The 17,290-nt window shown below is 32.0% G+C and overlaps 1 protein-coding gene across 1 annotated transcript; it reads right to left on the bottom strand.

Moving 5' to 3' along the window:
* Nucleotides 1-3,051: 3,051 nt before the first annotated feature.
* Nucleotides 3,052-5,161, bottom strand: LOC123670303 (odorant receptor 67c-like). Its single transcript, XM_045603809.1, is given in 6 exon segments — nucleotides 3,052-3,116; nucleotides 3,740-3,798; nucleotides 4,093-4,182; nucleotides 4,270-4,373; nucleotides 4,601-4,700; nucleotides 5,154-5,161. Coding segments are annotated over 6 exon segments (426 nt in total).
* Between the last annotated feature and the right edge of the window lie 12,129 nt (nucleotides 5,162-17,290).

The following is a 17,290-nucleotide window of genomic DNA, read 5'->3' on the forward strand; positions in this document are numbered from 1 at the left end:
AAAATGAATCTATAGCGTGATTTTTTTTACAATAACGTATTAATGACTTTCCTCCTGCAATAGGAATGTATGTCAGAATATCGTATTGAACTATTATGCAAAATTCGTTGTCGAGATAAAATTGTACATGTGGTAAGTACGTAGGTTCTACTAAAATTTGTCCTCGATACCAATTTTATTACACGATCGATTTAAGAGCCTACTTATTTTCAATTTATACCGTGTGTCGACTCTAAATAGATTTTAGCTTCAGCCTAAAATAAAATTGTAAGTCACTTTTACCTTTTTTCTTTCTCTAGTTTTTCTTTTATATACAATTTTTGGAAATATTTCTACTTAAGTGGTAGGATAGACGAAAATATCTTGCTTATGAACCGATTTTGATAATTCTTTTTTGTTGGAAAAGAGATATTCCAAGTGTGGTGCCATGATAAGGAAACCAGGATCTGATGATGGGATCCCAGAGAAATCGAGGGAAACCCTCGAAAATCGTAGTGACGATTAGTGCGTTTTTTAATTTTTTTCGTCTACTTACGTTGTATTACTTGTCGATGTAATTGAAGTCGGCTTTTTACACACACACGTCGGCTTTTGACACAATTATTTTGTACTATAAATAAATAATAAGTAAAAGTAGCTTATTTCAGACTGCACATCCACAAGAGCTATTTGACAGAGAGGTATTGAGGACAGGACGTAATTGTTAGTAAACGTCGACCAAGAATAGATTTTGCCACAGGGCCGTGGAAAAGTCCTTAGTTTTTATACTACAATATTGAAAATCGTCACATAGGGCATTTGATAGTGAGGCGTTTATTTTATTTTATTTTATCATGGAACGTCGCTGAAACAACGATCTACGTAAGATTGCTTGTGTTGGCTGAATGAGGATAGCGGAAAACCTGCACTGCAATAGGCTGAACTGACTGATGAAACACTAAGAACAAAATAGCCATTTATACAAAAATAAGGAGTGAAGATATTATTAGGATAAAAACATACTTTTATAAATTTTTTGACCTCATATTTTATAATGGAGAAAATGTCGATTTTGGCGCGAAAACGACTACTGAGAGGGCTGGCTTATGATAAAAGTGGCAAATTACCAGCTCGCTAGCGTTTTTTAGCGTTTTTGCTCCACAAACCCGCATTGGAACAGCGTGATCGATTAAGCTCTGATCATTCTCCTACATGAGGTAAAAGGCCTATGCCCAGCAGTGGGATATTACATGCTAAAACTTAGTGTTTTGGATTTCAAAAATTTACGTTATTACAAATTTACCTCGTTTGAAGTCTCCTCGCTCTCTGGAATCAATACCTAATCCAGAATAAGACGATTAATTATTCTATATCAGTTTTACAGTCAGTTACGAACGAACTTATCTCATATTAAAAAAAATCCTGTTACAGAGTTTATTTATTAAAGAAAGCTATAACACAATACTCTTTGCTATGGCTCTCGAACACTGCCAAATGATACGTCCAAACTATGAGAATAATAGGTTTATAACCGTTAAGTCTGAGATCATGGAAGATCATGGGATTCGAGACGATCTTCAGTCTAGAAACGATAGAGCAAAACTAACTCGCCACTATAATGAATATATCGCAAGAGTCAGTTTATATGAGGTTTGTATGAAAATAATACTTTATCTCTTCAACAAAAAACACAACATTCCAAAAAATGTGAAAAATGAACAGTTTTAAGTATTATTATTATTTATATTTTACTTTATTTATTTCGACGTTGTTGTATCTAATTTTAAGAAAATAAAAAGAGCAGATTTTTTATTTTTAAATCCTCAATGTTATTCTGTACTTAAATTAAGGGCTAATAAAATAATACTGTAATAAAAATAAGATTAACACTCCTACATCGGTGACATAGTGTACGCATGATATACGGTTACGCCAATTTAGTCACACCCAAGCTAATTACAGATAACACACCTATCAAATTTTCACTGATTGAATACTCACTTTCGTTGTCTTTTTGATTAATTTTCGTCTAAGAATACGTTATTTTAATGGCAGTCTGAAAACAGTAGTTAAGTCCTAAGCGGTGATGTTATAATAACAGTAAAGTATTAAAATTAAGTAACATAATCTGAACTGCAAAATTATTAATGATGTAAACTCAACTTATTTATATAATAAAGAAAAAAAAATGATCGAGTATATATCAAACAAAACCCTCATTTAATTTTTTAAACATTGTCTATACTTTAAAGTCCGTAAACATAACTTAATTCAAAGGAGCTAATAAAAATGTACAGACATAAATAATTACACTTTGGATAGTCAGCAAATGTTTTTACTATCAATATTCTTTAAGTACCGGTGTATATTATTAGTTCGTTCGCCCATAAGCAAGAATTAATGATACGAAACTACCTCGCTACGTTTACGTCAAGAACTCATTTTCCGAACTGTTTACAGTACTCGTCTTTCAAGATGGCTCAAGTGTGCTATAAATCACGAAATTTACTACCTCTTACAATGATCATTGAAAATGTTTATTTTATCATTGTCTGTGTCTCTCGTTGATGAGAGGAACGTTTCGTCGAGAATGCGATGGATTTGGCACACAGCGGACGAACTACCACGTGATTCCGAGCTGACTAATTAACTGTGACTATAAATAGATGTAATTATTATACATGAACATGACAACTAATATAAACTACATGGACCTATTTGATAAACTGATAATTTATAATTGTTTAGTTTAGTTTGATTGGTTAAGCTTGCTTTGTATATAGTTACATATATTTTGCAAAGATGGTAAATTTTGTGAATATTTAATAGTTACATGTAAAATATGTGAGATAACAGTATATTTTTAAATTCTTTAAAAAGTAATATTCATTCATTTCATTTATAAGCACTGAAAGTACGAAGATATACAAAAGAACGTATGTGCATGAGTTGTAAATCTTTAAACACACTTAGATCTTAATACAGATTTTTAAAAAATAATAATAAACAAAGTTGATTTCTATAACGATACTGTTAATAATTATAAGCTAAATCATCAACAATAATAACCAACTAATCTCGGTAAACTGAAGTCAATAAAGCGAAGTACGACCAAGAAGAGCTTAATAGTAATATGAGACATTCAATAAACAACGAATAACAATGTAAATAATGGTATAAAATATGAAATGTTAGTTGGCGCCATTTCAGCTATTATTTTTCTGTCTATTATGAAACTATTTATCGAGTAAGTTGCACTTCTATTTCTATAACAAAACAAGTAGTCTTTTCACAGGAAGCATAAATTTGTGATATAAATTTACAGGCTAAACAATAAATCTGTGCCTCCAGTACAAGTCAAAAATCACATAAGAAAGAAAAATAAAATTTTACAGGAGAGCAAATACAAGATTTTAAAAAATCTTGTTCGTGAACTAAGTCGGCTAGGTTCAATTCCGTACTTCAGTACTCCAGTTTTTTCTTTTGTAGAGTGAAACATCGTCTTTTCATATACATTGAAGTTTTTTTGGTAAATAGTTAATTTTACAAATAATTTACGGAAATAAATATTTAAGAATGTTCCTTAAACTCACTAACTTACTAAAACTCACTAAATGTATAAATCGACTTATATAAATAATGTTGGGATGATCCAACAAAGGGAGGAGTAGATGATGTGCTTTGTAATTAAATTATTTTCTAAAATCTTTGTACGTTTCTTAAAAAACATAAAAGAAAAATAAATACTTTACTGTTGTGTACGTTTTGAAGTTAAGGTCGGAAAATCCAAATGCAGTCATTTTAGACGGTTTCCAAGCTCTGTAACATCAAATATCTTAATAAATTTGTACAAATTAAAGTGTAATGTGAAAACTGGGCTACCACCGCTAAATTTACATGAACTTTATTTATTTAAGCTCGTATCTTGCTCGGAGATGAAATAAAACTTTACAAGAATGCAAATTTCATGTTTGAGAAGAAAATACTCGGTGTATTTCGTTGCCACCATTGAAAACTGTAAGGGAATGAACTTTTAGCTTTTTACTACTAATTGATACAAGCTTTCGTTTTAGACACAGTACAGTACACATATGTAAAATGCGATTTATTTACCTAGCAGAAATTATCATTAAATCCTTTACAATTGAAGTCTCAGCTCTGTACCACTGACTGTTGTAAGCTGCATCAGCTACTTTCGTACCCAAAACAAAGAAATAATCGGTGTAAATTATTTATTACTTATATTTTATATTTTACTGTTGTTTGCAAAAAATATAGTAATTTACTCACGAAAAAATAATCATATCTCCATAATAACATAGAAAATATATCTGAATAAGACTCATCATAAAAAATTGTAAGAAAGGCACTACCAGTGTCAAATCTTACATAGTCTGAAAATTGTTATAAATTTTTAACAGAATTTTTAGAGAATATAAAAAATTTTGGAGACTGTGCAATATCAGGATATTTTAATTTTATGCAGTATTCATTATCAGAAACTTGTTTGTTTTATTTCAAGTTTGACAGCCGCTCCGAAAGTACTATTCTGAAAAGAATATAATTTTCCACTTATCAGTTACTGGCTAAACTGAAATATTTATAACCTATAAATATTTACCGTGGTATTAAAAGCAGTAAGGCATATATATGTACATGTACTTGTTACGACGTTAAACAGAGTTGATTCTGAATAAACAAATTCCATTAGATCTACACACCTGAAATACAAGAATCAGTATGTATATCACTTCACAAAGTAAGACTTTGTTTATTATTCACAATCCGAATATAAATAGACTATGTATCACTATATTCTCGCAATTTGAAATTCTCACTTGAATTCAAATACAATATTAAGTTAAATTTCTTACGCTGACAATTTCTCGTGTCGAGCAATAACGTTTATCAACTTTCCGTTTATGTTCTCATCTTTTAGCTGAATACTTAAAGTGTTATCAACGGGATTTAATTTTTCCAAATCATTGTGAAGTACACGAAATTGAATAATTATAAAGGTAGAACAGGTGTAACACACGAATCCCGGAATCAAAACGGTAAAAGGTGCTACTACCGCTAAAATATACATATATTATATATTAGTAACATTACTTACAAAAACCTAAAGTATAAAAACGAATTTTCAAATTTATTTAAGTCTCACTTTGACCTACCTGATCATATTTCAAAAATATAAGCAATGTTAAATCATTCGTATCAAATGGAAATGCAAGCAGAAACGGTAGTATAAGATTTAATTTGCCTGTGTTATAGTAATCCTTAACGATAGTTACTAGAGGGATAACTTCAAATGAAATTACTCCAATAGTTATGAGTATACCTAAACCATGTATAGCAAATATTTAAAAATTTAAGGTAAAGCTTTAGATTAGGAAAAACCGAATTTCGGGACCGTGGTAGGAAGGGGGAGAAGGATGGGGAACGCTACCCCTGGTACCACTGCCACACTTCGAAACCCCGTGGTTACGGAGATATCCATAGTTAAAGTTTTGAGGTTAGAAGAAGAATTTCGCAGCTTTCACACGTTATTTTCAAATTTCACACGCATTTTTTTCACATTTCACGCGCTATTTTCACATTTCAAACGTTATTTTCACGTTTCATAAGTTATTTTCAAAATAAAAACGATCTCGACTTCAAGATCAACAAACAATACAACTTACGTTACTCATGCTCCGTTCCGTAGTTTTCACATGTTATTTTCACATTTCGCACATGAATTTAACATTTCGTACGTTAATTTAACGTTTTCACACGGTTTTTCAACAAACGATACAACTAATCTTTAACAACTGAGAAATAGATGTTTTAATAAAAAATGACAGGCCACTTATCGTTTCGCTCCAAAACAATGTAAACATAAATTCATTGTTTTTGTTTAAATAACTGTAAAGGCAAAAATTCAGGCAAGGCCGCTTATAGACATAGTTTTGTTACTAAAAAAAATAACCCTAACCTATCTAATTTAAAAATTACACTGTTTATCGACAAAATATTATAAAAGTAAATAAAAATAAAAACAATTTAACTAAAAAACATAACATGAAACAAGGTTGTATGGTCTTAGAACTTTGCCTTTACAGTTATTTAAAGAAAAACAATGAATTTTACGCTTACATTGCTTTGGAGCGAAACGATAAGTGGCGCGCCATTTTTTTTAAAGCATCTATATCTCAGTCATTAAACATCAGTTGTATTGTTTGTTAAAAAACCGTGTGAAAACAATAACTTAACGTCTGAAATGTTAATATCAAGTGCGAAATGTGAATATAACATCTGAAAGCTACGGAACTAAGCATGGCTACCGCAAGTTGTATCGTTTGTTGATCTTGGAGTCAAGATCGTTTTTACGTACTCCTGTTCGAAAATAACTTATAAAGTTGCGAAACGGCGCATGGGTGGCACTCCCCATAGCGCCGGAGCTAAGGTGAACGCAGACGCGGAGCTCAAAGGTATTATAATAGCTTTAAATTCTTCCTCTAATCTCTAAACTTTAACCATGGATATCTCCATAACCATAGGGTTTCGAAGTGTGGCAGTTTTACCTTGTATAGCTTCCCCTACACCCTCAGCCCTCCACCCCCAAAAAACCCATAATTCTGTTTTTCCTAGTCTAAAGCTTAGCCCTTACGTCTTCTATTAATTGATATACATGCCGACCAAACTTAATAAAATAAAACGATTGGATGTAAATCAAGAGGCATAAAATAACGCATGTCGCTACATTGGTGAGTTGAACGAAACATTTTCCTGGTGATGTGTTTTGCAAAAACCATGTCAACTAACAGAGTTCTGTTACGAATACCAGAGAAATGCTAATCACGGACCATAACTGCAAGCGTTTCCAAAAGCTTCTGTTACAAAAAAGATCATCGACTTGAAATCCGATGATCTTTAAATACCACTGCACTTTTCCAACTGCATTATTGGATAAAATTATTTCAAAATTTTCTTGAGTACCCATAACCCGTCCTTACGACTTAGTGGTATTTTAAGTAATACATATATTTTTGTACAAGTAGTACTAATTACTACACAAAATAATTAAAACCACTTAAAATAATAAACCGTAATTTCTGATTCAAAAGAACGATGTTTGGTTGGAATGACATGTAATTAAACCTATTTATTGTAATTGACTAATAATTAGGTTTAAGTATGTGATATATTATAGTTATCTGTAATTATACTTTTTTACAAAATGGTATTAATTAACGAAAAATAATAATAAAAAACTATTTAAAGAAATTAGATCGTTACAAAGCTTTAAATAGTGTATTGTGGTTTTGAAATCGTCCATAAAAGTGAAAAAAAAAACTGTAAACTTTATTTAAGTGTTCATTTCAATAAACAATGATCATAGTTACACCCCACTACTGGAGGTAGGATAAGGATTGGAGCATAAACTATCACGATGATCCACTACGGGTCGGCGGATAATATATCCTCAACTATGGGTAACGATCGCTATCAAGTGTATACGATAACAACCAGGACCGAAAGCTTAACATGCTCTCAATGGAAAATATTTTTCTCAAATTAGTTTAGTAACAGCAATAATCTTGTATCACTTTTGATTTAAAAAAATCATAGAAGAGTAATCGTATATATAAGTATCTGAAGATTTTATTACCATATTCTACGGAATCACCTTTTAAAGGAATGAAGTCACCCTCGTGACGTCACACAAAACTTCAACCTTCTTTAAATTAATTTATAAATAGTTATAATTATATGACTGACGGGTGAAATTTATTTTTCTCCACACACAAGCACAATTTATCTATTTATTTATTAATACTTTACTGCACAATACATTAAAAAATTGTACAAAAGGCGAGCTTAATACTAAAAGCATTCTCTACCAGCCAACCTTAGGACGAACAGGAGACGTTTGTAGGTGTGCAAAATTGAGTATTAGTAAAATTGACATTAACAAAAAAAGGGAGGTAAAACAAGGTAATGTCAGTGGCAATCGTTATAATATATACACGAGCAAATAATTCATATACTTTCACCATTAAGAGAAGAATCAGAGCTTAATCCACAACGCTGCTCCAATGCAAACATAGGTACTATACAAAACTATACAATAAATGTTCGTATAAAATAAATATATGTGTTAGGTTAATTATTTTTAAAACGTGACCCAAATTAAAGCGAGAACATTTAAATCGAGTCGTGTTTAACAAAAATTGCAATAAAAAGGTTAATAACGTTTAGAGTAATCCAATAAATCGTCTTGCTAAATATCAGTTTAAGAGCCAGTATGTTATTTTCATATATTAGCTAACAACGTCTGAACAAGCAGTCCACGAAGAAATTCTTATAGTGAGTGATTTAGTATGGATATTATTTAATTCTATTATCTTTATTTCTATTTAAATCATCGAAAAACATGTACAACTTAAACTTTTTTCTCATAATCTAATTCCTGTATATGAACTACACCATTTCGTATTAAACACGACATATGTGAATTACGATAAATAAATAAACCGCTATAAGGGTGGCATTATTACTTCAATATGTTGGCCTAATTTATCTTTCATAACTTTAAACGTGAAAATTTGTTTTTCATTCCACCACATGCGTATTATATGAAAAAAAAAATTTTTTTTGGGGTAAAAAACAAATATCGAGAGAGTATGAATTAGTGGGCCGACAATTAGTTAATTCGTAATAAAAACAATTAAAATCTCTAATATCAAATGTATAACTTTCCAATTGAGAAGTTGTAAAATCCTTAAAATAGGTCTAAATACTTCTTTCCGGTTTCTTATTACTGTAACTATTTATAAATAAAAAATGTATGTTTAATTACTCATAAAACACCCACAACGCGTCATCAGTATAGAAGGAAATGACTGTGTAAGTTCCTATAGCAAAAAAATAGTAGGTATAATTATATTTAACGTATTCAAACAACATCATTATTTATATGAAAAAATTGTTATTTTGAACTTATACAATTAACAATTATAGAAATGTGAGTAAAATACTTCCCAAGCGTTTAACTCGCATCTTTGTTGCGTTTATATAAACAACTAGCTGACCCGGCGAACTTCGTATCGCCTAACACAAACTTTATCGTATGTTATTAAAGTTCAAATTGACTTTTAAGTATTATCACAAATATTTTGTATGGGTGTATAGAAAAGTGTTGTTTTTAGACTTTTTCAGGAAATTTAAATTTTTTTTTTCTTTTTTAGAATTTTTCTCTCCGTAAGAACCATCCTCGTACTTCAAGGAATATTTTAAAAAAAGAATTAGCAAAATCGGTCTAACCGTTCTCGAGTTTTGCGCTTAGCAACACATTCAGCGACTCATTTTTATATTATAGATTACTCTTGTTTTAAATTAAGTACATTGAATCTTTGATATTTTTTCACCTGCCTCGATCGATGATATATGACGTACTCGAAAAGTGATTCATTCAAACCTCAATTTAGAAATATAGTATATAATTCTATATATACTATAGTATATATAGTATACTGTATTTACTATATATACTGTAGTTTATATACTATAGCATATACTTTTATATCTCATGATATTTTATAATCTGATTTAAAGAGACGCGCAGTAGCAGTTATTTTTCAACCATTTTGTAGTGTAATATTTAATGCACTTACCTCAATATTATTTTCTATTCGACCGGTAGACATACTAATGCCTTCACAACAAACTTTTAACAACATTAAGAGCAGATATAGTAGAACATGCGAATTATTAACCCTCTTTTTGTTTACAGATAACTCGAGCCCTCGATAAATATAAGTTTTAATAAGTATTAATAAATATTAGGAATATATGCGCATCTGTAACGGAAATGACTCATAAAACAGACATATATTGGAGATGAATACTGGAGCATATCGAGTGTTAATAAATATTAAACAATAACTTCCTAACCATTAATATTTGTTTTATTCGCTTTTGTAACATATATAATTAAGAATTTGGGTATTTTTCAACGTTATTTTAAATTATTATTCTAAGGTTAGAAAAGCGAACTTATATTTCTTTATTATATTTATATTGGGTTTATTAGTTCTATTTGTATTTATTTTCTTTTGTGGGTCATAAATCTTTGGTAGCATTTTATGACAATCATCTTATTACGAATTTATTGCCAAAGAATCTAGTCATGGGACTATAATATAAATAGTTAAGTACCTAGTCAATGAATTCTTTGTCGTAATTATATTCATTACTCTTAAAACTTTATTTCGTAATACATAAAAGTATATTTGAGTCAAACTTTTCAAGAAAAACAAATGACAAATGTACACTTTCTAAAATTAGCGAATGTCTCTTTAAGCGTATGAAAATAGCATTTACGCTTAAAAACATTTCGGCTCGGTTTCTTTGTTCTAAAATCTTGGTCAACTGTTTGTTTGTTATAAAAAGTTGTTACATTTTAATTGGGTAATGGTAACAATAATATTTTAAATGGAAGAATGTTTTATTTCTTTTAACCCGACAAACACAATTTATTAATTGAATATAAAGCTTGTACAAATAAATGTTATTGGCATTGAGTAACGTTATGTATCTTTTTACTCTCTCGTTACAATAGTTATAAAGTTCGCTTTAAACACTTTTGCAACATTTATTTCTCCCAACAAACAATAGATATAATATAATATAGTATGTTCCTTCCAAAGAATGTTAATTGCAATTCCCCAAGCAATTTGTATTATACTCGTACAGTAGCCACGATCATACATATGGAATATATTTGTGACAAAACACAGGGTATTTTATTTTATTTTCATGTTTTTTCTTTTGCAAATATAAACAAATAATAAATATATATCTATACAATATACACACGGTCGTCTGTTCCTAAAATAAGCATTAAATGATTGTGTTATAGATAACAGTCGACTGGTACATATATTTATAGCTACATACCTATATTTTTTTTTCGATATACATAAATATAAATACTATATATATATATATATATATATATATATATATATACATATATAAAAGAGAAAGGTCACTCATCACGAAATCTCCGAAACTATAACACCTACAAACTTGAAATTTGGCAGGTATGATCCTTATAAGACGTAGGCATCAGCTAAGAACGGATTTTACGAAACTCGACCCCTAAGGGGGTAAAACGGGGGTTGGAAGTTTGTATGAAAGTCCTATGTTTTTGAAGTAAGAGACTTGAAATTTAAAATGTAAGCTCTATAGATGGTGAAAAGGTGTTCAAATAATGTATCTTTAGAAATCAACTCCTTTTTGGGGTTAAAACGGGGGATGGTAGGTTGACGCACTCATCACGAAATCTCCAAAATTATAACACCTACATACTTGAAATTTGGCAAGTAGGTTTTGTATGGGACGTAAACATCCGCTAAAAACGAATTTTTCGAAACTCGACACCTATGAGGTTATCCTCATAGGTGTCGAGTTTCGAAAAATTTATTTTATAACGGGGGTCGGAAGTTTGTATGAAAGGCCTATGTTTTTAAAGTAAGAGACGACATTTAAAATGTATGCTCTATAGGTGGTGAAAAGGAGTCCAAATACTGCATCGTAATCTATATATATAAAAGAGAAAGGTCACTGACTCACTCATCACGAGAACTCAAAAACCGCTGGATGGTCCATCCATCCAGGATGGACAAAGATGAAATTTAGCAGGGAGGTAGATTATAGTTAGTAGACGTCCGCTAAGAACGGGTTTTTTGATATTCCACTGCTAAGGGCGTTTGATTGGGGTTGATAGTTTGTATGAAACATATACAGCAGCTATAAGTTCGCCTGCTAGGTTATTTATATTGCAGCCTGAAAATAAAACTAAAAATGTGGTGTATAGAGAGGTTTTATAAAAATAACTAATAAATTATACTAAATTGTGCCTTTTAAAAAATTACTCAGCGTGATAAGCATTTCAAGTGACTGAAATTATAAAATAATTTGCATAAACATCTTGATAGTATAGTATAGATAATGCATATCTTCATTGTATAGATAATGCATATCTTCATAACCACGCGAACGTAGTCGCGGGCAACAGTTAGTGTATTATAACAATAAGTCCCCAAAAGTGTATGTGATCGATTCCCTCAAAATTTACTGAACGGCTTTTCATGCGGTTTTACCAATGGAGAGAGGGCTTCAAGAGGAAGGTTTACGGAACGACTAAGCCGATTTTGATGAGATTTTCAGTTTCACTGGAAGTTTGCCGGGAAAACTTTGTGACTCACCGATTTAAACGCATGCGAAGCCGCGGGCACAGCTAGTAATTATATAGTATATAAATATATTGTTATATTGCGGAAAACCGGGATGTCTTGCGCGAACTCAGTGAGGCCTTTGTCCAGAAGTGGATTGACTGACTTGATATAACGCTTAAACAGATAGTCGATTCCGTGTCCAACACGCCAATACGCCAATACGCCAACACGCCAACACGCCAATACGCCAATGCGCCAACACGCCAACACGCCAACACGCCAATGTGCCAATACGCCAATACGCCAACACGCCAACAGTCCAACACGCCAACATGCCAACACGCCAATACACCAATACGCCAACACGCCAACACGCCAACACGCCAATACGCCAACACGCCAATGTGCCAATACGCCAAAATGCCAACACGCCAATACACCAATACGCCAACACGCCAACACGCCAATACGCCAATGCGCCAACATGCCAACACGCCAATGCGCCAACACGCCAATACACCAATACGCCAATGCGCAAACACACCAACACGCCAATACGCCAACACGCCAACACGCCAACATACCAACACGCCAACACGCCAACACGCCAATACACCAACACGCCAATACGCCATCACGCCAACATACCAACACGCCAACACGCCAACACGCCAACACGCCAACACGCCAATACGCCAACACGCCAATACACCAATACGCCAACACGCCAACACGCCAATACGCCAACACGCCAACACGCCAATACGCCAATGTGCCAACACGCCAATACGCCAATGTCCCAATACGCCAACACGCCAACAGTCCAACACGCCAACATGCCAATAGTCCAATACGCCAACATGCCAACACGCCAATACGCCAATGCGCCAACACGCCAACACGCCAATGTGCCAATACGCCAACACGCCAACACGCCAACACGCCAACACGCCAACACGACAGGACGCCAACAAAAATAACAAACCTGTTTAACAACGAACCGTTATTTATGATATTATATCTGTCCAGGTCCGGAAGAAGCCACTTCGCCATCTAAGGACATCGTGGCAGGATAGGAAATTGACTTACCCTTTTTGCGCTTGATAAAGCTCAAAAAAAGTTTAGGGTTTGAAGACCAATTTGTTTCCAGGCTATTCAAATACAATTTATAGTTTAGATTATGAAGCTTCGCACAACACTCCCCGAGCAACTTAAAAGTAATTAAATCACGAGGGTTGCAATTTTTACGATATTTAAATTTTTCATTGATGACTTTTATCAGTGCTGCAGAAAACCATAGCGGATATTTACTAGACCGTGTTTTGGATTTGGGCACATGTTTAGCAATGATAATTCTCAGAACAGCAATCATAACTCGACAATTTCTTCTCCCAAGAATATTATTCAGGGCACTTGTAATTTTGTCATAGTCAGCTTTGTAGAAGCGGAACCTAGCCCCAATACAAGATTCGAGCTTTTCCTGAAAGTTAATTTTAACGGAAAACTCAATAGGAGGGTTTAATGGTTCTATCCCAGAAATAGGGTCCTTGCTTTCGCTCAATTGGGAGATAACCAGAGAGCTAATTACTAGGTCTAAAACGCGATTTTTATTATTTTTACAATAATTATACTGTGTAAGAGCATTTAATGACATTAAATCAGTAATCATGTTATTCAACAAATTATTCGTTGTTATCGGACTCAGGAGTATATATATATATATATATATATATATATATATATATATAGAGAGAAAGAGAGAGAGAGCAATTCTTGTATATATATAAATATTATACATGTATACAAGAATTGCTCGTTTAATAGTATTAGATAAGATATAGATAAGAACGCCAAAATCTTGTGCATTATTTTACATATTTTAATCGTATCACATACTTAGGTTAATCAATCACCTATGATATTTTTTTAAGATAACATTAATTGCTCGCAAGAGTCAAATTACCTATAATGTACCTATTTTTTCCCAGACAAAACACAAGTTCCACGCATGATTGGTACTATACCTAGTCTGGTTTTTAACAAACGAGTACTGACTATGTCTCTCGCATTAGCTTCAAGAGGAAAGTTTACGGAACGGCTAAGCCGATTTTGATTAGAGTTTCACTGAAAGTTTGCCGGGAAAACATTGAGACACACTGATTTCAACGCGGGCGAAGCCGCGGGCACAACTAGTATATATATATATATATATATATATATATATATATATATATATATATATATATATATACTATTGTTGTATGTATATATATATATATATATATATATATACATACAACCAGAGTCGGGGTGGGAATCGAACCCATAACCCCCCGGAGCAGAAAGCAGGCACATTATAAACTGCGCCAACGAGCTAGTCAATAGTAAATAGTCAAATATTGTTATGTATAGTGTTACAAATGAAGGGTTCAGATAAAAAATATATAATATACTCGTATCATATCATACATATAATAAAAATATATCGGGTCGCTGTGTGTGTGTTTGTTTCATATCAAACGGTCCATAAATAAAAAAGTTATGTCAATTTAAAGAATCACGTTGAACGTGTAAAGTCACTATTCCACGCGGACGAAGTCGCGAGCACAGCTAGTATTCATATATATGCTACATTATACATTAATTCTAAAATTTAGGATATCTATGGAGATTCAAAATTTACAGTCCTGTGATACTATTGAACATACGGAAAAGGTAGGCTTAAAAATAGAGAATTCCATCAGAAAACTTTTGAGTTCTAATATAATTTTAAAATATAAAACAAGAAACTGAATCTGTTCATTAAGACTCTGACATTTTTAATAAATAGATTTGTATATTGACATAATATTACATATTAACTATCCATAAATACCTAATATTATTCATGTACGTTCAAATATTTAGAAATGTAAGCATAAAACTAAGTAAGTACACATTTTTTACATTATTAGGTAATATTAAGTAATGAAAGAGTAAAAATATACAAAATCCTATACTAATAACAATAAATTATAAATATTATTCTTATACCAGTGTATATTTATGTAATATTGTAGGTACCTACTTATTCCAGTGTAATATGCAGTGATTTATGAGCAAGGCCGTTTTATTTCAGGTATACAAAACACTATGTTACATTTTAATACATTCGCAACTTAAACCCATCGGCCCGATCGCGGTAGTGTTTACACAATAAATTATAGATATTAAACAAACATTGGGATTTATTTTATTACACTATAAAATCGAAAGGCGAAGTACAAATGTGGTGCCCGGCTGCCCGCATCATGCCACGAAATAGTCCAAACTACTAGTATTTATTGATTGAGTGGTTCAATTTATAGTAGATATTGAAATCGTTTTTTATTATTACGAAATTCTTTTAGGATTCCAAGCCCAAGGGAATCGAACCGTCTTTACTATATTACTAGGACTCCATTTAATAAAAGACTACATCTTTGCGTGTAACATAATGTATTTTAGTATGTAATCGACAGACAAAGCTTATTATTCGGTGCAGGATTACGTTAATGATAACATTGCGGGGATTTAGTGACTGAAGTATTTCATGCAACATATTACCAATTTTATACTAGAACTAGCTGTGCCTGCGACTTCGTCCCCGTGGAATTAAAAAAAATAATAATAAAATTCCAAAAAAAATAGCCTAAGTCACTCCTTATTACATCAGTTATCTGCCAGTAAAAGTCCCATCAAAATCGATCCAGCTATTTCAGAGATTAGCCGGAACAAACAGACAGACAGACAGACGGACAAAAATTGTAAAAAAAATTTGGCTTATGTACTGTGTAGACATCCATATGCATTTAGTAAAAAGCGGTAAAAATTTTAATATTACAATCAGGCACTCCAATTTTATTTGTTTGTATAGATACAGTTTTTTTTTTTTAAATAACTGTGCTAACTTTTGAGGTAAAACTTTTTTAGGCACACTTGACTAGGTGAGTAAGCTCGTTAATGCGTGACGACAGCGTTACGAAAAGTGTGATCGGCCGAAGAGAATAAAGTTCAGAGGGAGATATTAGTTAGACGGAGCTAAAGAAGTTTTACTTCAGTCGTGTGGTCTAAAACACACTCCTTTTATTTATTTATTTAAATACCTTAAGATGCCCTTAATGAACAGACAAATGTAAAAACACGATGTATAGACGAAAGATAGTGTGATAGGGTGACAATAAGTCTATACATTGTATCTAACCTACGTTCTATAATAAAATGCAAATACTTCTCCCGAGCTCCAATCAAAGACAAAGAAAAACAATGAAACGATTGTTTTTACACTTTAATTACATGTTAAGTAATATTTACGGCTCTGTCTCGTGTTCTATTCAGACTAATATGTTTTGTCATGAGTCGTTGGTTTAATTACCATCGTAACTTTTAAAGGCTTTACTTTGCCTCGGAGAACGAAATTAGCTCTTGTTTCAGGGTAATGTAAATAACATCTGGTAGTAATCGTTAACCCTTCGGGTTTCCCTAAAAGGGCCATGTCGGTCTAAAAGCATTGTCCTAAGCAGCAAACCTCGGATATTGATATTTATAAAGAGTCACATTAAACAATACTACAATATATAACTACAATGAATAAGATATTAACATCGTTGGGTAATGACGGTAAAATTTAAAATTCAGTTATTACACTTATTTATTAATTAAAACAAAATATATATATTTATAAATACTACTGCGTCTGCTATATCAAGATCTAACAGCTCTTATTAAGCAACATCTCACGCAGGTGTTGCAAAAGTTATTGCGATAATTTTTCAATGTCGTTGAACTTTTGTTTTAAGCATTTATAGTCATAATTACTCTGCTCTACTACATTATAGTCATAATTACTCTGCTGTACACTATTAGGTAGCACAGAGGTACTATATGTGTGTAATATAATTATGCCTACTGCGAGCGCTATTGTACCTTTGCGTACATTTAATTAAAAATAGACAGAAATATTTATTTCATTATTCGCTTGCTTTGTAGCTTTTTTACACATTTACACTTTGTCAATAAATATATTTGTATCAAATATTGTCTATACTTTGAAGTATAAAACATTT

Source organism: Melitaea cinxia, chromosome 4 (genome assembly GCF_905220565.1).
Source record: "Melitaea cinxia chromosome 4, ilMelCinx1.1, whole genome shotgun sequence".
NCBI classification, from domain to species: domain Eukaryota; kingdom Metazoa; phylum Arthropoda; class Insecta; order Lepidoptera; family Nymphalidae; genus Melitaea; species Melitaea cinxia.